Raw genomic sequence first — 27,353 nt, 5'->3', positions numbered from 1 at the left:
TCAAGCCTTGAGCTGTGGATAGATACATTTGTCCGCGAATAGACCAAACAACATATCGATTATCGGCAAACAACAAATTAATACACCGCATGTATTACACTCGATTCCATTCTAGTCCTACATGACACTGCGCTCAAGGCTATAGACTGCGCTGACACTTGCGGCGCATTAACTGGTAGCCTTTGCAACGTCTCGACCAGGGTATGTAGAACAACTCGACATAGAACGGTCTCTCTCGACAGCCTTTGACAATGGTGAATCGCTTGGGATTGGCGCCCAGCTCACAGTTCGAGTTCATAGTAGTGGTACACAATACACCGCACGGTGGTCCTGTGTGCTAATATAACACCAGCGCCTACCAAGGAGTAGGTCGATCAGCAAAGATCGCAGCCAATAGCAGCGCCGATTCCCGACTGACCACGCCAGGCCAGCCGGCCGGACCATCAGCCAATGTGGTCGCTCTCCATCGATAGGCCGAGCAACCACACAGCTTGGCTCGCCGCACTAGCCTACCGGTACCGGATAGCTCGACTCGCCGCACCAGGACCAACCGCACGGCTAGCCAACGCACACCGCCCTACTAATAGATCACAAGGCTATACGCACCACATGCTTTTGATGATGCACTTTTGGATCCCTGACACACAATAGCGGGAAGCGACCCTGCCAGCCTTAGCCCAGCTCCCTCGGTGTTTGTACGTCCAAAGCTGGCGACTCGAACGTCCAAGACAGTCCCAGGCGCCCTGCTTGGGTCTGACGGCTGACCTACCGAGCCCAACTCTCTTCAATGAAACATGATGGGTTATGTCGACGATATGACCAACATGAAACACTCATAGCAATGACACAGTTGATGAGACACAGTACACTAACACCGGCACGTTACTCGTGGATGTGCGAGTAGTAGTCCTGGTAGGCCAAGATGTAGGCCTCCTTCTCGTCGGCCGTCATCCGCGCGATGACGTCATCGGTGACGTCACTGATGGCGATGCGCTCGGCGCCGACCTGGACGGTGGGCGACGTGTCGTCGTCGTCCGAGTCCATGAACTCCTCCACGTCGCTCGCCTCGGCAACAGCTGCGCGGGGGACGGGAGGAAGGTCAGACACATGATTTTGCGACGCACTATCCTTGACGCACAATGTCAGTTAGTGGAATGGAATAGGCCGCAGTTTCAAAAGAGAAAACAAAAATGTATCATATAAAAACTATCGACATTTATCAGTTAACGATGATAACGAGAAAATAGTTAGAAAGTCGTGCGCAAAAATCAGGTGACGTTATTATAGCTCGTTTTTTTTTTAGCTCGATCCTCACTGTTAACATCTTTTTGAACACAGCACGAGAATTACTAGCTGAATTACTGAGAAAACTGGTTAGCGCACATTGTATTAGAGACATGAAAATATTTTCAAAATAAGTTTTGAACACTGATGATGTATTGTTATATAAAAGGTCGTGTGAGGTTTTATCAATTCAGTTATAATTCTTGACAAATCGTCCATACCTTAGGAGTTGTAACTATAGGCAAATACGAACTGAGAGGCTGGAAAATAGGAGCGCCGAGCGAGGTAGAAATAATTTTGGTAAAAGTTGATCGCCTGTGAGATCATTGTGCGCCATTCATTTTTTCTCAGTATTTCGGTTAGCAATTCTCGTGCTCTTTTCAAAGAGACGTTTACAGTGAGGGTCGAACTTAGAAAAAAAAACGAACTATAGGTTTTCAGCGATAATTCGCCACCAGGAGCAGCCGGCCGATAGCCGTAAGCCGTGCGCCAGTCCGCCCCAGCCGGCACCACTCACGTTTGGCGGCCGGCGGCGCCACCACCTCCGGCTCGCTCTCGTCGCTGCTGTCCTGGCCGGGCACCACGGGCCGGCGGCTCTCGCGCGTCTCGTGCTGCAGCAGCACAGACATGATGTCGTCGCGGCCGCGCTCGTCGCCGCCGGCGCCGGCCGCCTCCGTGTCGGCGGCCGTCTCGGTGGCGTCCGCGTCCTCCGTGATGACGGTGCTCTCCATCATCCAGACGGGCCGCTCCTTGCGCGTCGATTCCGGCGCCGCGGCACCCTCCTCCTCCATGTTGATGTTGACCGTGGTCTCGTCCTGCGGTAAATACACAGAACACGACTGTCAGAAATTCCGCATACGATAGATAGGCCCAGGGCTACGACACGATAGATAGGGCCAGGGCAGGCTCTTACGATAAAAATACGAACTATTTGTAAGCTACGAATCCAGTTCAAGACGGGCAAGCAACATCACAACTAACCAGGGACCGATTCGCGTTGGCGCACTAAGGCCCTAGTGACACTTGATTTCAAGCGTCACTATGCGATTTCGGTTCGCGCTGAGCCACTAGCCGATTGGTGTAAAATACCGCTTAGTGTCACTACATTCAAGTGTCACTTGGCCGCCTAGTCTTACTAGCTTCCTAGTGCGCCATCTCGAATCGGCCCCAGAACCCATCATCACCATTCGCAAAACGTTAGGATCCTCCGTCTCATCCCCATACCAGCCAGTTTGTGACGCCTCACAGCCTGTAGAGTGCCACTCCTATGTCATTCCCCGCCGCGGTCCGTGCCGTCAGCACCCCGATCAGCCGTAACTCATCTCTCGGCCGCACACTCACGTTGAAGCCGGCGTTGCGCGTGGCCTCTCCGGACCATATGCCGTCGGCGCCGGCCGGGCCGTCCCTGCGCGCCTTCTTCCGGTCGTCGCGGTGCAGAATGTCCTGGATGTCGATCGGCTCCGGCTCCAGAATCTCCGGCGCCAGCTTTATACCTGCGGCCGGACGGCACAACGTCGGAGAACGTCAGCCATGAGGAGCGGAGGGCCATTCGCGGCGTTTTATCCGCAGTGAAGGGACATCGTGACCCAGGGCAATCGGTCTCACCTTCCACCTCTTACCATAGGTGGGCACGATCCGTTCCTCCGTTCCGGAACGCCGTTACAATTCTTAGGAACGGAGGAACGGACTCGTTACATTTTAAAAAGGGTAACGGACCAAGTAACTTCCGTTACAGTGGTTGCTCGTTCCTCCGTTACAGTTTAGCCCGTTCCTTCGTTCCTCCGTTCTTCCGTTACTTTTCGTTTTCCGAGCGGGTTAATCTTTCAACTAACCCACAGACATCAATGTGGCAGCGAAGTTTAAGTTTTATCGTATTCTAATGTGTTAGGTTTAGTAAACTTGAGACCAGTCACAGTTCAAGCAAGTCAAGTGCCAAGGCACAGACTTCTCTATATATGAAGACTTCTACAGACTTCTTCTCTATATAGAGAAGTATGTGGCCAAGGCTGTTATAAAAATTTGGCTCGAAGTTGTCTTGAAGAAGGAAGATGGCCTCAGTGACCTGGCCTTCCGGAAGGAGCTGGCGTTGCAGCATGTGTTCGCAAATTTCAGCACGGGCGTCCCTTCAAGCGCCGAGCGCATGTTCTCGATGGGAAAAGATGTGCTAAGTGCAAAAAGGGCTACCCTCTCAGATGCCAACCTGGAACGTCTAGTGTTCGTGAAGGGCAACCGGCATCTGGCCGGGGACAAGTGATGCGCATCAGAACCACCAGACGTTCCAAGATTTAGCGTCCAGACAGTGATCGCTGTCTTGGTAGATTTGGTGGGCATTCCGTTTTCTCGGTAGGTTTATTTTGTGTCTGAATGGTCTCAGAAATGTGTGAAATACACAACATGTTAACGCGTTTTTCTTTTGTTGTAACGGAGTAACGGACTAAAGAACTTCCGTTACATTATTTGCAGATGAACGAAGGAACGAGTAACGGGAGTCACGTCGTGAAGGAACGGAAGAACGAGTAACGAAGTTACAATTTTGGGGAACGATGCCCACCTATGCCTAGACCCATCTCCGACCCGACCCACCTCCCTCCCGACCGGACCCAACTTCCATTTGCCTCCCAAATTACGGGTCCATCTTCAACCTCCTTCCCCGACGGACCCATCCTCCATCTTTAGCCCGGACCCACCTTCCACCTTCCGGTTCCGATCAGACCCACACGCCACCCATCTCTCGCACCCACCTTCCACCTCCCGCAGCAGCACGAACAGCTGCTCCATAACCTCGTTAAACCGAGCGAGCATCATGCGCGAGTCCTGGCGCGGCATGGCCGCCTCGTCTTCTTCCACAGCCGTGTTGCAGAACGTGCATAGAAACTCGCCGGTGGCCGGGTCAAACAGCTGGTCCGCCTGAGACCGTGCCGGACCGGGCCAACAGGGTCAGCGTGAGCGGTGGCGGTGTAGGGTGCAAATCGAGATACAATCAAAATACACAAATACAGCACAAAGAATCGTAAACATAACTCACGATTCCGCGGCCTATTCCGTAACAAACACAACAGCGGGGAATATGAATATAACGGCTGACCTGCAAATCAGTGTAGGTTTTCTCGCAGCTCGGGCACTTGAAACTTGACCGGCTGGTTGCATTTCGTTCTTCAGTTTCCATTTTCCGACGCATGTGATCTAGCTTGTACTTGACTACATTGACAAATATCTGAAAATGATAAAATCATGTGAAAGATGTAGATAAGATCTCAAGTGATTTTAGAACTATGTCTAGGGACCATTCAAATGTTGCCTGCTACTTATTGTATTGCTATTAATTAACCCATTAGAGCCGAAAACTTTTTTGTCGACTTTCACTGCGATTTTAACATATGTTTGTCAGGCACCCTTTAGGAGAAAACATGTGCATTTTTAGCCAGAGCACGAAACCGGAAGTGTACGTTTCCGGTCTGGCAGCTTTTGCTGCCAAGCGTATCTTACATAGTCAAAAATGGAGTGGTTTGTCACATTTCAAAGCACAAACATATCAAAACCGCGAGGAAATGATCTTTCGATACCAACAACCTTTGCCACAGAGTGTCTCCTGTTGGTGCATGTACAATTTTCACGAACTATTTTATTTACGTACCAGATATGATCTTGAATATGTGTAATTGTTCGGATTTCCATTCGACCGTAGCCTGCAAATAACGACCGTAGCCAATAATTCTCAAGAATAATGAACTCAAAATCCAGACCTCAGCTAACAGTTCAGCTCGTTCTGAGAGATCATGTTCTTTCTCTCATTATTTCAGCTCACACGCGCTTCCCCTCCCCACAAAATCTTATATAGGATGCGACGAAGGTTTTGATGACTTCCGTCGACCGTTTATTTAAAGCAACTTGGCGTGTTTCCAATGTGCTCCTAAATATCGCGTTCCTTTCAACGAATTGTGTCCCTGAGTCTTTCTCTGAAGCGGAGATTATCTGAAAATCTGACATTTACCAATGGGGGTCACTGGCATGGGTAATTAATTAACCATTGAACGGCGCATTTACTGAACGTCTAAGCATAAAGGTTTAGCTTTACAGTTGAGAGGTTCGTAGTTGCGCTGTTGGCATGCTCCAAGCTGGCAAGTGGCAACACATGGAAGGACGCTGCCTCACACTTCTAAGCCCCCGTTTTCACCAACAAGCGCTGGTGGAAGAAGTTTGGGGACAAGTAGCGTCACGCATAAGCCCCAATCAGCATGGTCCTCCTGCGTCTCAACTCTCAACCGTCGCCAAGATCGTCATGAAGAAAGCACCTGGGAAGTCTGACCATTCTGCGGAGAATCTGAAGTCTTATTCATAATGATCACTCGGATAATATTGTCCATTGATAAGGGAGGAACGCCCTTGGACTGAAGGCGCCTGACTATTGGTGCGGCCAAAATAACGAAAATCAGCAAGCCCAGAGCCCTCAGATTTGCACGAAACGGAGAATCTGGCCGGTAGAAGAGTGGAAACGGAGTAGGTATGTAGAAGCGGGTCTAGTTCGGCGACGAGTCTCCGTTTCAATGGTTTCACCACACGGACCCCCAAAACGAGCATGGGCTGAAAACGCGGCCCAAGTTCCGACAGAGTTCTGCGAAATATTATCGCCGCAATGGTATGTCGAACGATCACGATGCCCTAGCAGGGCCTGAGCTGAACCAGCTGGACGTGATCTAGCAAAAGACGAAGTCGATCCCGACTACTACCTAGAAAACATACTGGAAAAGCGTGCATTTGGCATTAAAAGACCACTACCCCGTGCTCCAACGGCGCATGGTGTCCCGCAGGTCGGACAGCATTTTCATGCTGGACGGTACTCCATCTCATCGATCTTCCGGAACTAGGCGGTGCCAGGACCACCTGTCCGATATCTGGGGGAAGGACACTTGGCTAGGGAACAGTCCTGGCCTAAACCCAATCGAATTATTTTGGAGGATATTGCAGCAGGAGCTGGACATATGCAAACTTTCCGGCGACCTCGGACCGCTCGGAAGGGCGCTGAAGTCCCAGGCGCCCCTTTTTCACATGGAGGACGTCCCTTTAAGCTTTAGAGGCACCCCTCTTTCCCATGTAAACGCCCATTTGGTCATCAAATGCGCCCCTATAGGTCTCAGAGGCGCCCCTCTTTCTTGTGCAATGCGCCTCTTTTTCATATGCAATGCGCCCCTCTTTCGCACAAAGGTGCCCTATGGACATTACATGCACCCCTATAGACCTTACAGGTGTCCCTCTTTCTCGTAGAGGCGCCCCATTGGGCTTCATAGGCGCCCCTCTTCGGCATGCAGGCGCCCCTCTTTCGTGCAGATGCGCCATTATGGTCATGACCTTCGTAGGCGCCCCTCTTTTGCATGGGAGGCGGGAGCGGGGCGGGGGCGACCCCATAGTTAGGCCTCAAAGGCGCCCCAACAAGCCTAGCAGGCGCCCCTCTTCCCGTTCATCTATAGAGTCACGGCACCACCTTCCCTTAGGCGACGGCGCGCCCCTTGAGGGATGGCGCCTCTGATGACAGTTTGTTCGGCACCACTCCGTTCAACGTCCCTGCTTCAGCAATGGCGGAATACATTACACGCCTGGTAGTGTGTTGGTATGCAATGCTCTGCAGACAAGAATAAATAGCAGAAACCCCGGCAATGACCATTTTTGGAAAAGCAAAGAACTGGGGCATTACACTATGAGCCATAAAGCCAGACATTGTTGCTCACTTACGAATGACATAGCAAAAAGGACGTAACTGCTCCATTTTTGACTACGTAAGATACGGCTGGCAGCTTTTGCTGCCACTTAAATATAACGCACGATTGGCGATACTTAGAGAAATTCATGTCGCACCTAAGCTCTTCCCATTGATAATCACACATTTCTTTACAATAATCAATAATAAAAAGGTAACATTTATTCACACCACCTTCGCAACTGACTTCTTTGGTGTCCGCCGCACGGCCGCCATCGCGCGCCCCTTGCACCCGCGCGATAAATTGTTTATTTCTCAGCACATTCGCTTTCTCGATCAATAATTCGGAGCGCACATGACGTGCATTGTTTTCGTTTTCCGTTCGGGTGAGAACTTTGAAAGTTCACCGCAACGTTTAGGAATGCGGCGCTATTTTGTCCTGTGGCAGCAAAAGCTGCCAAGCGTATCTAATGGGTTAACACTGAATATTTTCAGTTTTTAGCTCAATAAACAAGTATGTTAGTGATGAATCAGTAAGAAAGGTGAACACCTGGCAACAGGCGACACTCGCCAGGTGGCCACCAGGTGTGGCGAGCCTCATAAAGAATAAATCAACTGAGCAAATGTGAGTCACCTTGTAGTTGATGTAGTAATAGTTTTGCCTTTGAGCTTTTCCATCTGGACCTGTTTCCATTTTCATCTTTGTCTGAATAAACTTGTCATTTTTCAATGTGTCTATCCTTGCTCGAAGCATCTTGCGCTCAAATTTGAGTAATTCACAGATGTCGTCCTCCTTCATACCTGCAAATGAAGTAAAAATGAGGAAAACATTACCACACATGGCATGACACCAAATGCTCACTGTCCATTGTCCACACTTGTTCTCCATTATTTATTGGTGTCAGCCAGTCCACCTTTCAAAATCATGCTTGACAGCTGAAAAAACAAATACTTACATGGGTTTCTGACCAGCATATCAATAATAAGAGCATCCTCTATCTTGTAAAAGCCTCGGACCACCAGACGTGCAAGCTGCTTGAGAGAGCTTGGCACTTCAGTAACAAATTCACTTCCCATGCTGAGTTTCTGTGCTGACCTGCAAACCGCAGGAACAAGACATGTCAACAGACAACAAAGCTAAACCAAGACCACAAACCTCAGCTGCAACTTGAAGGAAGATCCTAATCCTGTGTGTGGCCTAACTCATACCCTATGCACCATTCATCCTCATTCAGATATTAGTTAATTCCTATAAAATCTGCTCTGGTAAACTACACTCTAGTGAAAACAAGGGTGTGTAAACATTCCTGACCACCATCCATGCCCGCTCTATTATCAAATAAATAATACTAACAATTTTAGCCCATGCATTAACTATTTCAATTGCAATTTGACCCAAGGCCTAGCCCATCGCGCACTGGTTAATCTGTTTCATAGCTATCTTAATCTGTAAGAACAAGAATCTTGTCATTTCATCCCTTGTTTGTGTTCCCATTTTTCTTTGCATTTTGCAGAAAACCTAAATCGTTATTTTCTAGATATTAAACTTTTATGGAAATAGGAAGAATCGTACTCACGCAGTGGCTGAGAAATAAGATATTATAATTTATAATAATTATTTCAAATTACAAATTACCAGGAGCGGGCATGGATGGTAGGATACCCCGCAATTACCGGCAATACGAGGTAAGAGGGACACGCCTAAGAGCTGGACTTTTTGATGACGTCTTCGGGTGACGTCATGTCGTGTATGACGTTTCGTGAGCAGGTAAGGAAAAGTCACCACCGCTGGCGAACATTGGTGCGGTAAATGGCAAACACAGATGCTGCGCAGAAAAGACAAATGTGTAACTTCAGACAACATTCGTTCGGACGACAATGTCAAGGCGAATCAAGAAGTTCTTCATGCGATTGTTAGTTATCTGTCGTGCTATTTTAGTATGATTGTTATTAGCAGTTGATTTGTGAAATTTATTATCAAAATCAATGTTTATTGAACGCAGATTCAGTTTATTTTCAGATGTACCTAGGTACCCTTACACTTCACTCATCTCAAGCTGTTCAAACACCCTTGACAAAGTCGATTAAGATGAAACGTTGGGTATAATTTATACTGTGTTTTCTCTGCATTATTAACATATTCATCATATATACAATATAAGGGCCACATGCTTTTTACAGGGAGACATGTCAGACAGCCCAGTAGGATGAGGCTTCGTCAAGCGTCATTTTTAGCAAAGCTTTTCTTGCTTAAAATCCAGTCTGCAAAACATGGCAGGGCTTACACTTTGGCTTACACTTGACTCCCAGCTGTTGTGTCTTTGCTATGCGATGTTAAACATATAAAACATCTTACTATTCATGTATGCGCCATGACTCATGTAATCTTTTCACAGCCAAGACGCTCCTAAGGTGCTGGGAATGTGGGGAGTGCAGCAGCATCAGTGCAGCACCGATGGTCGGATGCGACGGCTGCGATAAATGGTACCACTTCCGTTGTGCGGGACTGACTAAGGAGCCAGGTAAGCGCAAATGTTTTCTGTCTCAGTATTTTTGTTGCAGCTATAGTGATCAATGAAATATTTTCTGCACTGTTCAGCCAAACATGTATTTCAAACAATCTGCTTCCCAACCAAGGGCGTCGCCACAGGGGGGGGGGGGAACGGAGGGGATCTCGTCCCCTCCACTTTTTTAAATTTTAACATTACGCCTATGACGTTGCATGGAAAGAATCGACTTGAAATGGTCCTCGTTCCCTCCAAAATGGTCAATGTCCCCTCCAGTCGTCGCACCGTGGCGTCGCCCCTGTTCCCAACTACACAAATTTTGTCAAACAATGTGCCAATATGGAATTTTCAGGTTCAGTTGAATGAAATAGGAACAATGATAATTGTAGATTATGTATACCTGCAAGAGAGGAAAACAGAATACATTGTATTGCTTGTCCTTCACCGATACTGTTATTTTTCCATTTCTAGAAACACCGACATGGCGATGCAGGTGGTACTGCCTGGTGAGGCCGCGGTCTCCGGAATCGCCTGCAGACGAAGTCACCTGGCGTCCATCTGCACATCACTTGCAGCAGTGAGGCCTGCTGACAGCGTCTGGCAGTGTCGGCAACGTGCCAGACAGCTATCTGGAGTCCTGCTCACCGCAGGTCGCCGACAGGAGGGGCGACGCATCGTCTCCGAGGTCGCCTCAGCAGCAGTGAGACCCCACTGGCCGTCTTCTTAGGCTTCAACTAGATTGCGAACAACCTATGCTGAGACAACGCCCATGACGTGTGATCCGGTACCGCTACCGCACTGCGTGCCTGTGCCCGCCGTGAGCCGCTAGTGCATGGGTTCGACCATGAGAATATGTGTTTATGTTGCTTTTTATACTATTGTTTATACGTTGAAGTGACGAATTGTTTATTTTTCGCAAGCCTCCGCCGTCCGGTTGCCTGCAGCTCCATGCAACGCCAGCTGTACTGTTGTTTTAATGTTGTCTCTCCGCTCAGCTGTAGGTACTGTTGCCTCTCCGCTCATAACAACCTATGCTGACTGCTGAGACAACGCCCATGACGTGTGATCCGGTACCGCTACCGCACTGCGTGCCTGTGCCCGCCGTGAGCCGCTAGTGCATGGGTTCGACCATGAGAATATGTGTTTATGTTGCTTTTTATACTATTGTTTATACGTTGAAGTGACGAATTGTTTATTTTTCGCAAGCCTCCGCTGTCCGGTTGCCTGCAGCTCCATGCAACGCCAGCTGTACTGTTGTTTTAATGTTGTCTCTCCGCTCAGCTGTACTGTTGCCTCTCCGCTCATATATGCCACCCTCTATATGAATGGCACTACTGATTGTCACACCCACTGTCCGTATTGTCCGTAGTGGTGTCTACGCCCATGTTAATACAGCGTGCAGAATCCAGATTCTATTGAGGAGAGTTGAGCCAAGTCACCATAGGCTCGGGAAGAGAGCAACGTGTAGGCCCACTGTCCCTTCCCCGGCCCCCACTGGGGGCGCCAGCCACTCCAACTTTTGACTGGATGTCAAGAGCGTCGCCACGAGGGGAACGAGTCGCCGGCCAGCCAAGGTAGCCAACGACGTGTGAAGGTTGCCTGACCTCGAGGAAACTGAGATGGCACCAACAGAGGTTTTGTTAAGTAGGCGACCAAAATTCGAGCGGCAGCAACCTGGGCACCTTCACAGATCTAGCAGTGCCGCGTATCAGGGCGCCTTCGACGTTGTGCTGGGCGCCGATCATCAGGACGCCGGGGGAATATGACCCAATATCCCCCGTAAATATGTGCCTCGGAAGGGAGACCCAACCATAAAACTGAAAGCTCGCCGTATTTTATCCACTATTTTTCGAGCAGGTCCATAGATTTCCGTCCTCAAAAGTGCGGGGATATTCCTCAGCGTTTGAGTTGGATGGGACTATAGTGGCGTTTACACCGACAGGAGATTCCCATTGCCGGCTGTGGGAAACTACTGTCGGTGTAAACGCCATTCATATTTCCTGCGTCACCCCTGTGGGGACGCCCTTACTCCATGGTGCCGAGCTTATCAATTTGGATATCAATATTTAATGGAATCAAAATCTCTTATCGATCGATGAAGAACTAAATTACCCCGACCCGGAGAGCGTCTTTGGAATCAAAGCAGTAGCACATGACGCAAGACTTCAGGCAAATAAATCCTTCTTGTCTGAAATAAAACATTTGTGTATTGATAAGACGTGCATATAGTTGCATCATATTCACATTCAGATTCGCGTGCACATTCGCGGACCCCTTCGATTTGGCTGAAAATTGCACAGCAGATAGACCATGAGCTCCTAAGTGCAAAAATCATTTTTTTATTTACCGACATTACGTATTTTCCAAGTTATTCACGTTTGTTTTACTAGTACAATATTCTGGTTAGTAAACCTTCCCGGAAAAATCGGACCTCATCAAATTTCAAGAAAATTTCAGAAATGATTAAGACTGAGTAGTTCTTTACAAAAAACTAATTTGCATCAAACGCGGTTGCATAGTTTTCTCAGGAGAAGTCTCTAAAGTTCAAGGTCGTTCAAGGTCATGCAATTTTTCTCACTTTTTGGAGTCGTTTTACACGTGACAGCTTCGTATTTATGAAGGGCATTAGCTATACATACTGCAATAACAATATACTTAAGCACCAGAGGCATTGTTAGACCAAAGGGCGAAAAACAGTCGATAAACCTATTGAGCTAAGCCAAGAGGCAAATACAAGTGATATTCAGATTTCCCGTCCTAAAGTGAACTTGCCGGACCCCTCCGATTTCGCTCAAAATCACAGGAATGATGCTCCTTGACCTCCTGAACACGAAAATAGTGCTCCTTTTGACCGACATCAAAGACTTTTCCAGATATACGCATGCGTGCACATTCAAATTGTATATGTTGCATATGGCACGTTGGGCGGACCCCTTCGATTTCGCTCAAAATCACAGGAATGATGCTCCTTGACCTCCTGAACACGAAAACAGTGCTACTTTTGACCGACATCAAAGACTTTTCCAGATATACGCATCCGTGCACATTCAAATTGCATATGTTGCATATGGCACGTTGGGCGGACCCCTTCGATTTCGTTCAAAATCACAGGAATGATGCTCCTTGACCTCCTGAACACGAAAATAGTGCTACTTTTGACCGACATCAAAGACTTTTCCAGATATACGCATCCGTGCACATTCAAATTGCATATGTTGCATATGGCACGTTGGGCGGACCCCTTCGATTTCGCTCAAAATCACAGGAATGATGCTCCTTGACCTCCTGAACACGAAAATAGTGCTCCTTTTGACCGACATCAAAGACTTTTCCAGATATACGCATGCGTGCACATTCAAATTGTATATGTTGCATATGGCACGTTGGGCGGACCCCTTCGATTTCGCTCAAAATCACAGGAATGATGCTCCTTGACCTCCTGAACACGAAAACAGTGCTACTTTTGACCGACATCAAAGACTTTTCCAGATATACGCATCCGTGCACATTCAAATTGCATATGTTGCATATGGCACGTTGGGCGGACCCCTTCGATTTCGTTCAAAATCACAGGAATGATGCTCCTTGACCTCCTGAACACGAAAATAGTGCTACTTTTGACCGACATCAAAGACTTTTCCGGATATACGCATCCGTGCACATTCAAATTGCATATGTTGCATATGGCACGTTGGGCGGACCCCTTCGATTTCGCTCAAAATCACAGGAATGATGCTCCTTGACCTCCTGAACACGAAAATAGTGCTCCTTTTGACCGACATCAAAGACTTTTCCAGATATACGCATGCGTGCACATTCAAATTGTATATGTTGCATATGGCACGTTGGGCGGACCCCTTCGATTTCGTTCAAAATCACAGGAATGATGCTCCTTGACCTCCTGAACACGAAAATAGTGCTACTTTTGACCGACATCAAAGACTTTTCCAGATATACGCATCCGTGCACATTCAAATTGCATATGTTGCATATGGCACGTTGGGTGGACCCCTTCGATTTCGCTCAAAATCACAGGAATGATGCTCCTTGACCTCCTGAACACGAAAATAGTGCTCCTTTTGACCGACATCAAAGACTTTTCCAGATATACGCATGCGTGCACATTCAAATTGTATATGTTGCATATGGCACGTTGGGCGGACCCCTTCGATTTCGTTCAAAATCACAGGAATGATGCTCCTTGACCTCCTGAACACGAAAATAGTGCTACTTTTGACCGACATCAAAGACTTTTCCAGATATACGCATCCGTGCACATTCAAATTGCATATGTTGCATATGGCACGTTGGGTGGACCCCTTCGATTTCGCTCAAAATCACAGGAATGATGCTCCTTGACCTCCTGAACACGAAAATAGTGCTCCTTTTGACCGACATCAAAGACTTTTCCAGATATACGCATGCGTGCACATTCAAATTGTATATGTTGCATATGGCACGTTGGGCGGACCCCTTCGATTTCGCTCAAAATCACAGGAATGATGCTCCTTGACCTCCTGAACACGAAAACAGTGCTACTTTTGACCGACATCAAAGACTTTTCCAGATATACGCATGCGTGCACATTCAAATTGCATATGTTGCATATGGCACGTTGGGCGGACCCCTTCGATTTCGCTCAAAATCACAGGAATGATGCTCCTTAACCTCCTGAACACGAAAACAGTGCTACTTTTGACCGACATCAAAGACTTTTCCAGATATACGCATGCGTGCACATTCAAATTGCATATGTTGCATATGGCACGTTGGGCGGACCCCTTCGATTTCGTTCAAAATCACAGGAATGATGCTCCTTGACCTCCTGAACACGAAAGTAGTGCTCCTTTTGACCGACATCAAAGACTTTTCCAGATATACGCATGCGTGCACATTCAAATTGCATATGTTGCATATGGCACGTTGGGCGGACCCCTTCGATTTCGCTCAAAATCACAGGAATGATGCTCCTTAACCTCCTGAACACGAAAACAGTGCTACTTTTGACCGACATCAAAGACTTTTCCAGATATACGCATGCGTGCACATTCAAATTGCATATGTTGCATATGGCACGTTGGGCGGACCCCTTCGATTTCGCTCAAAATCACAGGAATGATGCTCCTTAACCTCCTGAACACGAAAACAGTGCTACTTTTGACCGACATCAAAGACGTTTCCAGATATACGCATGCGTGCACATTCAAATTGCATATGTTGCATATGGCACGTTGGGCGGACCCCTTCGATTTCGCTCAAAATCACAGGAATGATGCTCCTTGACCTCCTGAACACGAAAACAGTGCTACTTTTGACCGACATCAAAGGCTTTTCCAGATATACGCATGCGTGCACATTCAAATTGCATATGTTGCATATGGCACGTTGGGCGGACCCCTTCGATTTCGTTCAAAATCACAGGAATGATGCTCCTTGACCTCCTGAACACGAAAACAGTGCTACTTTTGACCGACATCAAAGACTTTTCCAGATATACGCATCCGTGCACATTCAAATTGCATATGTTGCATATGGCACGTTGGGCGGACCCCTTCGATTTCGTTCAAAATCACAGGAATGATGCTCCTTGACCTCCTGAACACGAAAATAGTGCTCCTTTTGACCGACATCAAAGACTTTTCCAGATATACGCATGCGTGCACATTCAAATTGCATATGTTGCATACGGCACGTTGGGCGGACCCCTTCGATTTCGCTCAAAATCACAGGAATGATGCTCCTTGACCTCCTGAACACGAAAACAGTGCTACTTTTGCCCGACATCAAAGACTTTTCCAGATATACGCATCCGTGCACATTCAAATTGCATATGTTGCATATGGCACGTTGGGCGGACCCCTTCGATTTCGCTAAAAATCACAGGAATGATGCTCCTTGACCTCCTGAACACGAAAATAGTGCTCCTTTTGACCGACATCAAAGACTTTTCCAGATATACGCATGCGTGCACATTCAAATTGCATATGTTGCATATGGCACGTTGGGCGGACCCCTTCGATTTCGCTAAAAATCACAGGAATGATGCTCCTTGACCTCCTGAACACGAAAATAGTGCTCCTTTTGACCGACATCAAAGACTTTTCCAGATATACGCATGCGTGCACATTCAAATTGCATATGTTGCATATGGCACGTTAGGCGGACCCCTTCGATTTCGCTCAAAATCACAGGAATGATGCTCCTTGACCTCCTGAACACGAAAACAGTGCTACTTTTGACCGACATCAAAGACTTTTCCAGATATACGCATGCGTGCACATTCAAATTGCATATGTTGCATATGGCACGTTGGGCGGACCCCTTCGATTTCGTTCAAAATCACAGGAATGATGCTCCTTGACCTCCTGAACACGAAAACAGTGCTACTTTTGACCGACATCAAAGACTTTTCCAGATATACGCATGCGTGCACATTCAAATTGCATATGTTGCATATGGCACGTTGGGCGGACCCCTTCGATTTCGTTCAAAATCACAGGAATGATGCTCCTTGACCTCCTGAACACGAAAATAGTGCTCCTTTTGACCGACATCAAAGACTTTTCCAGATATACGCATGCGTGCACATTCAAATTGCATATGTTGCATATGGCACGTTGGGCGGACCCCTTCGATTTCGCTCAAAATCACAGGAATGATGCTCCTTGACCTCCTGAACACGAAAACAGTGCTACTTTTGACCGACATCAAAGACTTTTCCAGATATACGCTTGCGTGCACATAGTCGTTTTGAGTCTAGAAGCTTCTGGTGGGCAGTTCTAGAAGCTCGACGAAAATGCGGTTCTAACATGTTGTAGCCACGTCAATTTTGCATCGACTGAAACGAGAAACTTGAAGATCAATTCAGTCGTTTTGAGTCTAGAAGCTTCTAAAGAGGCCAATGTTTGGCTATACACCCCGTAAGTGGTCTTTAGGCATACGAGTCAATGCAGAGGTCAACTTAACGGTGTCTCCTGCCTAAACTAAGAAAGATACAGAAACCCGGTTACCACCATTCGATAGTTCTTGAATGTATCTACAACACGTAGGAAATTCAAGGTCTTGACGTTTTTGGTCTGGCCGCCAGATGACACCAAAGTTGACATATATTTGCGCCACCTGGTGGGCAGTTGTAGAAGCTCGACGAAAATGCGGTTCTAGTATGTTGTAGCCACATCCATTCTGCATCGACTGACACTAGAAACTTGAAGATCGGTATAGTCGTATTGAATGTAGAAGCTTCTAAAGAGACCTATGTTTGTCTATGCACCCCTTAAGTGGTCTTTAGGCATGCGTGTCAATTCAGAGGTCAACTTAACGGTCTCTCCTGCCTAAACTAAGAAAGATACAGAAATCCGATTTCGCCATTCGATAGTCTTTGAATGTATCTATAACATATAGGAAATTCAAGGTCTTGACGTTTTTGGTCTGGCCGCCAGATGGCGCTAAATTTGACATATATTTGCGCCACCTGGTGGGCAGTTGTAGAAGTTTGACGAAAATGCGGTTCTAACATGTTGTAGCCACGTCAATTCTGCATCGACTTACACTAGAAACTTGAAGATCAATTCAGTCGTTTTGAGTCTAGAAGCTTCTAAAGAGACCAATGTTTGGCTATACACCCCGTAAGTGGTCTTTAGGCATACGAGTCAATGCAGAGGTCAACTTAACGGTCTCTCCTGCCTAAACTAAGAAAGATACAGAAATCCGGCTACCACCATTCGATAGTCCTTGAATGTATCTATAACATATAGGAAATTCAAGGTCTTGACGTTTTTGACGTTACCAAGCGAATAACAAAGCTAAGGTCTCCAACGATTCCCCGATTCACGGACTACCTTCGCCAAGGTTCGTGACCTACAAGGTCATGACCTTCCAGGTCAATATCAAGGTCAAACGACGGGAACCGCTCTGCACGCCGAAGTTAGCGACCGATTTCCAAAGTTAAGGTGTCAAACGATTCCCCGATTCACGGACTACATTCACCGAGGTTTATGACCCTCAAAGTCATGACCTTCCAGGTCAGCACCAAGGTCAAATCACAGAAAGCGCCCTACACGCCAAACTTAACGACCGATTACGAAAGTTAAGGTCTCAAACGGTCTCAAACGATTCCCCGATTCACGGACTACCTCCACCGAGGTTCATGACCTCCAAGGTCGTGACCTTCCAGGTCAACATCAAGGTCAAACGACGGAAACCGCTCTGCACGACAAAATTAGCGACCGATTACTAAAGTTAAGGTCTCAAACGATTCCACAGTTCACGAACTACCTTCTCCAACGTTCATGACCTCAAAGGTCATGACCTTCCAGGTCAACACCGAGGTAAAATGACAGAAAGCGCCCTACACGCCAAAGTTACCGGCCGATTACCAAAGTTAAGGTCTCAAACGAATCCCCGATTCACAGAATACCTTCACCAAGATTCGTGACCTCCAGAGTCATGACCTTCCAGGTCAACATCAGGCCAAACGACGGAAAACGCTCTGCAAGCCAAAGGTAGCGAACGATTCCCAAAGGTAAGGTCTCCTGACTAGTCTCGTATGCCTAAAGACCACTTAAGGGGTGCATAGCCAAACATTGGTCTCTTTAGAAGCTTCTAGACTCAAAACGACTGAACCGATCTTCAAGTTTCTAGTGTCAGTCGATGCAAAATTGATGTGGCTACAAACATGTTAGATCCGCATTTTCGTCGAGCTTCTACAACTGCCCACCAGTAGGCGCAAATATATGTCATTTTTGGCGCCATCTGGTGGCCAGACCAAAAACGTCAAGACCTTGAATTTCCTATATGTTGTAGACAGATTCAAGGACTATCGAATGGTGGTAACCGGGTTTCTGTATCTTTCTTAGTTTAGGCAGGAGTGACCGTTAAGTTGACCTCTGTATTGACTCGTATGCCTAAAGACCACTTAAGGGGTGTATAGCCAAACATTGGTCTCTTTAGAAGCTTTTAGACTCTAAACGACTGAATTGATCTTCAAGTTTCTAGAGTCAGTCGATGCAGAATTGATGTGGCTACAACATGTTAGAACCGCATTTTCGTCGAACTTCTACAACTGCCCACCAGGTGGCGCTAATATATGACAAATTTGGCGCCATCTGGCGGCCAGACCAAAAACGTCAAGACCTTGAATTTCCTATGTGTTGTAGATACGTTCAAGGACTATGGAATGGTGGTAATCGAGTTTCTGTATCTTTCTTAGTTTAGGCAGGAGAGACCGTTAAGTTGACCTCTGCATTGACTCGTATGCCTAAAGACCACTTACGGGGTGTATAGCCAAACATTGGTCTCTTAAGAAGCTTCTAGACTCAAAACGACTGAATTGATCTTCAAGTTTCTAGTGTAAGTCGATGCAGAATTGACGTGGCTACAACATGTTAGAACCGCATTTTCGTCGAATTTCTACAACTGCCCAACAGGTGGCGCAAATATATGTCAAATTTGGCGCCATCTGGCGGCCAGACCAAAAACGTCAAGACCTTGAATTTCCTATGTGTTGTAGATACATTCAAGGACTATCGAATGCTGGTAATCGGGTTTCTGTATCTTTCTTAGTTTAGGCAGGAGAGACCGTTAAATTGACCTCTGCATTGACTCGTATGCCTAAAGACCACTTACGGGGTGTATAGCCAAACAATGGTCTCTTTAGAAGCTTCTAGACTCAAAACGACTGAATTGATCTTCAAGTTTCTAGTGTCAGTCGATGCAGAATTGACGTGGCTACAACATGTTAGAACCGCATTTTCGTCGAATTTCTACAACTGCCCACCAGGTGGCGCAAATATATGTCAAATTTGGCGCCATCTGGCGGACAGACCAAAAACGTCAAGACCTTGAATTTCCTATATGTTATAGATACATTCAAGGACTATCGAACGGCGGCAATCGGATTTCTGTATCTTTCTTAGTTTAGGCAGGAGGGACCGTTAAGTTGACCTCTGAATTGACTCGCATGCCTAAAGAACACTTAAGGGGTGCATAGACAAACATAGGTCTCTTTAGAAGCTTCTACATTCAATACGACTACACTGATCTTCAAGTTTCTAGTGTCAGTCGATGCAGAATGGATGTGGCTACAACATACTAGAACCGAATTTTCGTCGAGCTTCTACAACTGCCCACCAGGTGGCGCAAATATATGTCAACTTTGGTGTCATCTGGCGGCCAGACCAAAAACGTCAAGACCTTGAATTTCCTATGTGTTGTAGATACATTCAAGGACTATTGAATGGCGGTAATCGGGTTTCTGTATCTTTCTTAGTTTAGGCAGGAGAGACCGTTAAGTTGACCTTTGTATTGACTCGTATGCCTAAAGACCACTTAAGGGGTGTATAGCCAAACATTGGTCTCTTTAGAAGCTTTTAGACTCAAAACGACTGAATTGATCTTCAAGTTTCTAGTGTCATTCGATGCAGAATTGATGTGGCTACAACATGTTAGAACCGCATTTTCGTCAAACTTCTACAACTGCCCACCAGGTGGCGCAAATATATGTCAAATTTGGCGCCATCTGGCGGCCAGACCAAAAACGTCAAGACCTTGAATTTCCTATATGTTTTAGATACATTCAAAGACTATCGAATGGCGAAATCGGATTTCTGTATCTTCCTTAGTTTAGGCAGGAGAGACCGTTAAGTTGACCTCTGAATTGACACGCATGCCTAAAGACCACTTAAGGGGTGCATAGACAAACATAGGTCTCTTTAGAAGCTTCTACATTCAATACGACTACACTGATCTTCAAGTTTCTAGTGTCAGTCGATGCAGAATGGATGTGGCTACAACATACCAGAACCACATTTTCGTCGAGCTTCTATAACTGCCCACCAGGTGGCGCAAATATATGTCAACTTTGGTGTCATCTGGCGGCCAGACCAAAAACGTCAAGACCCTGAATTTCCTATGTGTTGTAGATACGTTCAAGGACTATCGAATGGTGGTAACCGGGTTTCTGTATCTTTCTTAGTTTAGGCAGGAGACACCGTTAAGTTGACCTCTGCATTGACTCGTATGCCTAAAGACCACTTACGGGGTGTATAGCCAAACATTGGCCTCTTTAGAAGCTTCTAGACTCAAAACGACTGAATTGATCTTCAAGTTTCTCGTTTCAGTCGATGCAAAATTGACGTGGCTACAACATGTTAGAACCGCATTTTCGTCGAGCTTCTAGAACTGCCCACCAGAAGCTTCTAGACTCAAAACGACTATGTGCACGCATGCGTATATCTGGAAAAGTCTTTGATGTCGGTCAAAAGTAGCACTGTTTTCGTGTTCAGGAGGTCAAGGAGCATCATTCCTGTGATTTTGAGCGAAATCGAAGGGGTCCGCCCAACGTGCCATATGCAACATATACAATTTGAATGTGCACGCATGCGTATATCTGGAAAAGTCTTTGATGTCGGTCAAAAGGAGCACTATTTTCGTGTTCAGGAGGTCAAGGAGCATCATTCCTGTGATTTTGAGCGAAATCGAAGGGGTCCGCCCAACGTGCCATATGCAACATATGCAATTTGAATGTGCACGGATGCGTATATCCGGAAAAGTCTTTGATGTCGGTCAAAAGTAGCACTATTTTCGTGTTCAGGAGGTCAAGGAGCATCATTCCTGTGATTTTGAACGAAATCGAAGGGGTCCGCCCAACGTGCCATATGCAACATATGCAATTTGAATGTGCACGGATGCGTATATCTGGAAAAGTCTTTGATGTCGGTCAAAAGTAGTACTGTTTTCGTGTTCAGGAGGTCAAGGAGCATCATTCCTGTGATTTTGAGCGAAATCGAAGGGGTCCGCCCAACGTGCCATATGCAACATACACAATTTGAATGTGCACGCATGCGTATATCTGGAAAAGTCTTTGATGTCGGTCAAAAGGAGCACTATTTTCGTGTTCAGGAGGTCAAGGAGCATCATTCCTGTGATTTTGAGCGAAATCGAAGGGGTCCGCCCAACGTGCCATATGCAACATATGCAATTTGAATGTGCACGGATGCGTATATCTGGAAAAGTCTTTGATGTCGGTCAAAAGTAGCACTATTTTCGTGTTCAGGAGGTCAAGGAGCATCATTCCTGTGATTTTGAACGAAATCGAAGGGGTCCGCCCAACGTGCCATATGCAACATATGCAATTTGAATGTGCACGGATGCGTATATCTGGAAAAGTCTTTGATGTCGGTCAAAAGTAGCACTGTTTTCGTGTTCAGGAGGTCAAGGAGCATCATTCCTGTGATTTTGAGCGAAATCGAAGGGGTCCGCCCAACGTGCCATATGCAACATATACAATTTGAATGTGCACGCATGCGTATATCTGGAAAAGTCTTTGATGTCGGTCAAAAGGAGCACTATTTTCGTGTTCAGGAGGTCAAGGAGCATCATTCCTGTGATTTTGAGCGAAATCGAAGGGGTCCGCCCAACGTGCCATATGCAACATATGCAATTTGAATGTGCACGGATGCGTATATCCGGAAAAGTCTTTGATGTCGGTCAAAAGTAGCACTATTTTCGTGTTCAGGAGGTCAAGGAGCATCATTCCTGTGATTTTGAACGAAATCGAAGGGGTCCGCCCAACGTGCCATATGCAACATATGCAATTTGAATGTGCACGGATGCGTATATCTGGAAAAGTCTTTGATGTCGGTCAAAAGTAGCACTGTTTTCGTGTTCAGGAGGTCAAGGAGCATCATTCCTGTGATTTTGAGCGAAATCGAAGGGGTCCGCCCAACGTGCCATATGCAACATATACAATTTGAATGTGCACGCATGCGTATATCTGGAAAAGTCTTTGATGTCGGTCAAAAGGAGCACTATTTTCGTGTTCAGGAGGTCAAGGAGCATCATTCCTGTGATTTTGAGCGAAATCGAAGGGGTCCGCCCAACGTGCCATATGCAACATATGCAATTTGAATGTGCACGGATGCGTATATCTGGAAAAGTCTTTGATGTCGGTCAAAAGTAGCACTATTTTCGTGTTCAGGAGGTCAAGGAGCATCATTCCTGTGATTTTGAACGAAATCGAAGGGGTCCGCCCAACGTGCCATATGCAACATATGCAATTTGAATGTGCACGGATGCGTATATCTGGAAAAGTCTTTGATGTCGGTCAAAAGTAGCACTGTTTTCGTGTTCAGGAGGTCAAGGAGCATCATTCCTGTGATTTTGAGCGAAATCGAAGGGGTCCGCCCAACGTGCCATATGCAACATATACAATTTGAATGTGCACGCATGCGTATATCTGGAAAAGTCTTTGATGTCGGTCAAAAGGAGCACTATTTTCGTGTTCAGGAGGTCAAGGAGCATCATTCCTGTGATTTTGAGCGAAATCGAAGGGGTCCGCCCAACGTGCCATATGCAACATATGCAATTTGAATGTGCACGGATGCGTATATCCGGAAAAGTCTTTGATGTCGGTCAAAAGTAGCACTATTTTCGTGTTCAGGAGGTCAAGGAGCATCATTCCTGTGATTTTGAACGAAATCGAAGGGGTCCGCCCAACGTGCCATATGCAACATATGCAATTTGAATGTGCACGGATGCGTATATCTGGAAAAGTCTTTGATGTCGGTCAAAAGTAGCACTGTTTTCGTGTTCAGGAGGTCAAGGAGCATCATTCCTGTGATTTTGAGCGAAATCGAAGGGGTCCGCCCAACGTGCCATATGCAACATATACAATTTGAATGTGCACGCATGCGTATATCTGGAAAAGTCTTTGATGTCGGTCAAAAGGAGCACTATTTTCGTGTTCAGGAGGTCAAGGAGCATCATTCCTGTGATTTTGAGCGAAATCGAAGGGGTCCGCCCAACGTGCCATATGCAACATATGCAATTTGAATGTGCACGGATGCGTATATCTGGAAAAGTCTTTGATGTCGGTCAAAAGTAGCACTATTTTCGTGTTCAGGAGGTCAAGGAGCATCATTCCTGTGATTTTGAACGAAATCGAAGGGGTCCGCCCAACGTGCCATATGCAACATATGCAATTTGAATGTGCACGCATGCGTATATCTGGAAAAGTCTTTGATGTCGGTCAAAAGTAGCACTGTTTTCGTGTTCAGGAGGTCAAGGAGCATCATTCCTGTGATTTTGAGCGAAATCGAAGGGGTCCGCCCAACGTGCCATATGCAACATATACAATTTGAATGTGCACGCATGCGTATATCTGGAAAAGTCTTTGATGTCGGTCAAAAGGAGCACTATTTTCGTGTTCAGGAGGTCAAGGAGCATCATTCCTGTGATTTTGAGCGAAATCGAAGGGGTCCGCCCAACGTGCCATATGCAACATATGCAATTTGAATGTGCACGCATGCGTATATCTGGAAAAGTCTTTGATGTCGGTCAAAAGTAGCACTGTTTTCGTGTTCAGGAGGTCAAGGAGCATCATTCCTGTGATTTTGAGCGAAATCGAAGGGGTCCGCCCAACGTGCCATATGCAACATATACAATTTGAATGTGCACGCATGCGTATATCTGGAAAAGTCTTTGATGTCGGTCAAAAGGAGCACTATTTTCGTGTTCAGGAGGTCAAGGAGCATCATTCCTGTGATTTTGAGCGAAATCGAAGGGGTCCACCCAACGTGCCATATGCAACATATGCAATTTGAATGTGCACGGATGCGTATATCTGGAAAAGTCTTTGATGTCGGTCAAAAGTAGCACTATTTTCGTGTTCAGGAGGTCAAGGAGCATCATTCCTGTGATTTTGAACGAAATCGAAGGGGTCCGCCCAACGTGCCATATGCAACATATACAATTTGAATGTGCACGCATGCGTATATCTGGAAAAGTCTTTGATGTCGGTCAAAAGGAGCACTATTTTCGTGTTCAGGAGGTCAAGGAGCATCATTCCTGTGATTTTGAGCGAAATCGAAGGGGTCCGCCCAACGTGCCATATGCAACATATGCAATTTGAATGTGCACGGATGCGTATATCCGGAAAAGTCTTTGATGTCGGTCAAAAGTAGCACTATTTTCGTGTTCAGGAGGTCAAGGAGCATCATTCCTGTGATTTTGAACGAAATCGAAGGGGTCCGCCCAACGTGCCATATGCAACATATGCAATTTGAATGTGCACGGATGCGTATATCTGGAAAAGTCTTTGATGTCGGTCAAAAGTAGCACTGTTTTCGTGTTCAGGAGGTCAAGGAGCATCATTCCTGTGATTTTGAGCGAAATCGAAGGGGTCCGCCCAACGTGCCATATGCAACATATACAATTTGAATGTGCACGCATGCGTATATCTGGAAAAGTCTTTGATGTCGGTCAAAAGGAGCACTATTTTCGTGTTCAGGAGGTCAAGGAGCATCATTCCTGTGATTTTGAGCGAAATCGAAGGGGTCCGCCCAACGTGCCATATGCAACATATGCAATTTGAATGTGCACGGATGCGTATATCTGGAAAAGTCTTTGATGTCGGTCAAAAGTAGCACTATTTTCGTGTTCAGGAGGTCAAGGAGCATCATTCCTGTGATTTTGAACGAAATCGAAGGGGTCCGCCCAACGTGCCATATGCAACATATGCAATTTGAATGTGCACGGATGCGTATATCTGGAAAAGTCTTTGATGTCGGTCAAAAGTAGCACTGTTTTCGTGTTCAGGAGGTCAAGGAGCATCATTCCTGTGATTTTGAGCGAAATCGAAGGGGTCCGCCCAACGTGCCATATGCAACATATACAATTTGAATGTGCACGCATGCGTATATCTGGAAAAGTCTTTGATGTCGGTCAAAAGGAGCACTATTTTCGTGTTCAGGAGGTCAAGGAGCATCATTCCTGTGATTTTGAGCGAAATCGGAGGGGTCCGGCAAGTTCACTTTAGGACGGGAAATCTGAATATCACTTGTATTTGCCTCTTGGCTTAGCTCAATAGGTTTATCGACTGTTTTTCGCCCTTTGGTCTAACAATGCCTCTGGTGCTTAAGTATATTGTTATTGCAGTATGTATAGCTAATGCCCTTCATAAATACGAAGCTGTCACGTGTAAAACGACTCCAAAAAGTGAGAAAAATTGCATGACCTTGAACGACCTTGAACTTTAGAGACTTCTCCTGAGAAAACTATGCAACCGCGTTTGATGCAAATTAGTTTTTTGTAAAGAACTACTCAGTCTTAATCATTTCTGAAATTTTCTTGAAATTTGATGAGGTCCGATTTTTCCGGGAAGGTTTACTAACCAGAATATTGTACTAGTAAAACAAACGTGAATAACTTGGAAAATACGTAATGTCGGTAAATAAAAAAATGATTTTTGCACTTAGGAGCTCATGGTCTATCTGCTGTGCAATTTTCAGCCAAATCGAAGGGGTCCGCGAATGTGCACGCGAATCTGAATGTGAATATGATGCAACTATATGCACGTATTGATAAGCACGTTTTATAAGCAATGGTAGCAAGATTCTCCATATATTTGGTTCAAGTGATAATTTAGTAGCAGATACTTACCGTCGCATTTCGTTTTTTTTATTAATAATTTATATTGTCAGAACTAGCAACATGTCTCTACACTCAACAATAATTACAAAAGTGAAAAAGAAATGATAAATTGCTCATATTTTGGTGAAACTAAAAATTAATTCAGCACATATTTTTTTTACAGCGTTGAAGTCCAGCTCCAAAGGACAGCTGACGATCGTAGCCGAGCAGGCTGTTTGGTACTTCTTCACTACTTCTTAGAAGTACCCGTTAGTACCGATCATGTCTCACATAATAAGCTATTGGAACAAAAATATCCATGTTCTTCTAATTATTCTTCTTTCACACTTTAAATAAATACTTTTAAAATGCATTTTTCGGTTGAAATGCATTTGAAAAATGAAAATGAAATGAAATGAAAAATGAAAACGGTTTCTGCGTTTTCTCGTTCCGGGCGGCCGCCGCGTGGACGGTGTTGTTTATAGCATAGTGATGGATAAGTGATTAAATTAATTAATTATTCATGTTAAATATTATCGTGTTTTAACAAAATCATAATTAAATATTTGTTTTAAAGATTTTACAACTAACAAGAATATATTTTCGATCATAATCATTTGTCAGCTTAATTACAATTATCATATTTGAAGTAGAATGATGAGTTTTGAAACACATTTTGTCTTCTTCAATCATGAATTACACCATTTTCATTATTTACATTTGAAACTGTTCCATCGTCACAATATTATTAGCAACAATCACTTCTAATCATTCATCACTAAAACGAAATCCCGCAGAAACCGAAAAAAAGTTCACAGCTCTGAACTTTTTTTCGGTTCCGACTCGTCGGTTTTTGCGGGTTTTCGTTCCACGGGACGCCAGACTGGCAGTGTAGCTTGCGCAATGCATTCGCTATGAGGCGAACTTGACGACGCGAACCGAAATCCCGCAGGAACCGAAAAAACGTCGGAATTCATGCTAGTGTAGCTTAGGCTTTAGATCTGTAAGATGTCATGAATCAAGAAGCTGCGCGTTACAGACGTTTACGGTGCAGTTTTTTGTTTAGTTTTACAACGTCTGTCAAACTAGCAGCGAGCAGCGAGCAGCGAGTCCAGCAGCGAGAAACGGGCCATCCCGATTTAGCTGAAAATTGGCTCACAGAGCCTTCTCAGCACGCTGATTCCGAAAATCATGGTCTCTATGGTGGAAATATTGACCATTCTCGAGATAGAACCCTCTAAAGTTCATACCATCCATGACCGGGCCATCCCGATTTGGCTGAAAATTGGCTCACAGAGCCTTCTCAGCACGCTGATTCCGAAAATCATGGTCTCTAGGGTGGAAATATTGACCGTTCTCGAGATAGAACCCTCTAAAGTTCTTACCACCCATGACCGGGCCATCCCGATTTGGCTGAAAATTGGCTCACAGAGCCTTCTCAGCACGGTGATTCCGAAAATCAT

The 27,353-nt window shown here is 45.8% G+C and overlaps 1 protein-coding gene across 7 annotated transcripts; it reads right to left on the bottom strand.

Moving 5' to 3' along the window:
• Positions 1 to 7: 7 nt before the first annotated feature.
• LOC122383474 (general transcription factor IIE subunit 1-like) lies at positions 8 to 26,337 on the bottom strand. 7 transcript variants are annotated; one of them, XM_043369963.1, is made up of 8 exons: positions 26,182 to 26,337; positions 7,933 to 8,072; positions 7,611 to 7,777; positions 4,370 to 4,498; positions 4,026 to 4,191; positions 2,626 to 2,777; positions 1,802 to 2,099; positions 8 to 1,076 (listed from the first exon to the last, which is right to left on the bottom strand). In XM_043369963.1, coding segments are annotated over exons 1-8 (1,248 nt in total). In that variant the 5' UTR covers positions 26,184 to 26,337; the 3' UTR covers positions 8 to 882. The 7 variants fall into 7 exon arrangements, with proteins under 7 accessions (XP_043225898.1, XP_043225899.1, XP_043225902.1 ...); XM_043369964.1 differs by lacking the exon at positions 26,182 to 26,337 and adding an exon at positions 8,554 to 8,686; XM_043369967.1 differs by lacking the exon at positions 26,182 to 26,337 and adding an exon at positions 8,613 to 8,663.
• Between the last annotated feature and the right edge of the window lie 1,016 nt (positions 26,338 to 27,353).

This window comes from Amphibalanus amphitrite, unplaced genomic scaffold, assembly GCF_019059575.1.
Source record: "Amphibalanus amphitrite isolate SeventyFive unplaced genomic scaffold, NRLGWU_Aamphi_draft 000164F_arrow, whole genome shotgun sequence".
NCBI lineage: Eukaryota > Metazoa > Arthropoda > Thecostraca > Balanomorpha > Balanidae > Amphibalanus > Amphibalanus amphitrite.
Note: the sequence above shows the minus strand (reverse complement) of the source record. Positions and strands in the feature narration are given on the sequence as shown.

What these genes read in the sequence shown, in the direction of transcription:
- LOC122383474 (XM_043369960.1), bottom strand. Translation starts at nt 8,447, where the DNA reads ATGACAAGATTCTTGTTCTTACAGATTAAGATAGCTATGAAACAGATT. An exon ending in TATGCTGGTCAGAAACCCAT is followed by an intron (nt 7,778 to 7,932) that starts GTAAGTATTTGT and finishes CTTCATTTGCAG; the next exon opens with GTATGAAGGAGGACGACATC. An exon ending in CGCGCAACGCCGGCTTCAAC is followed by an intron (nt 2,100 to 2,625) that starts GTGAGTGTGCGG and finishes TATTTACCGCAG; the next exon opens with GACGAGACCACGGTCAACAT.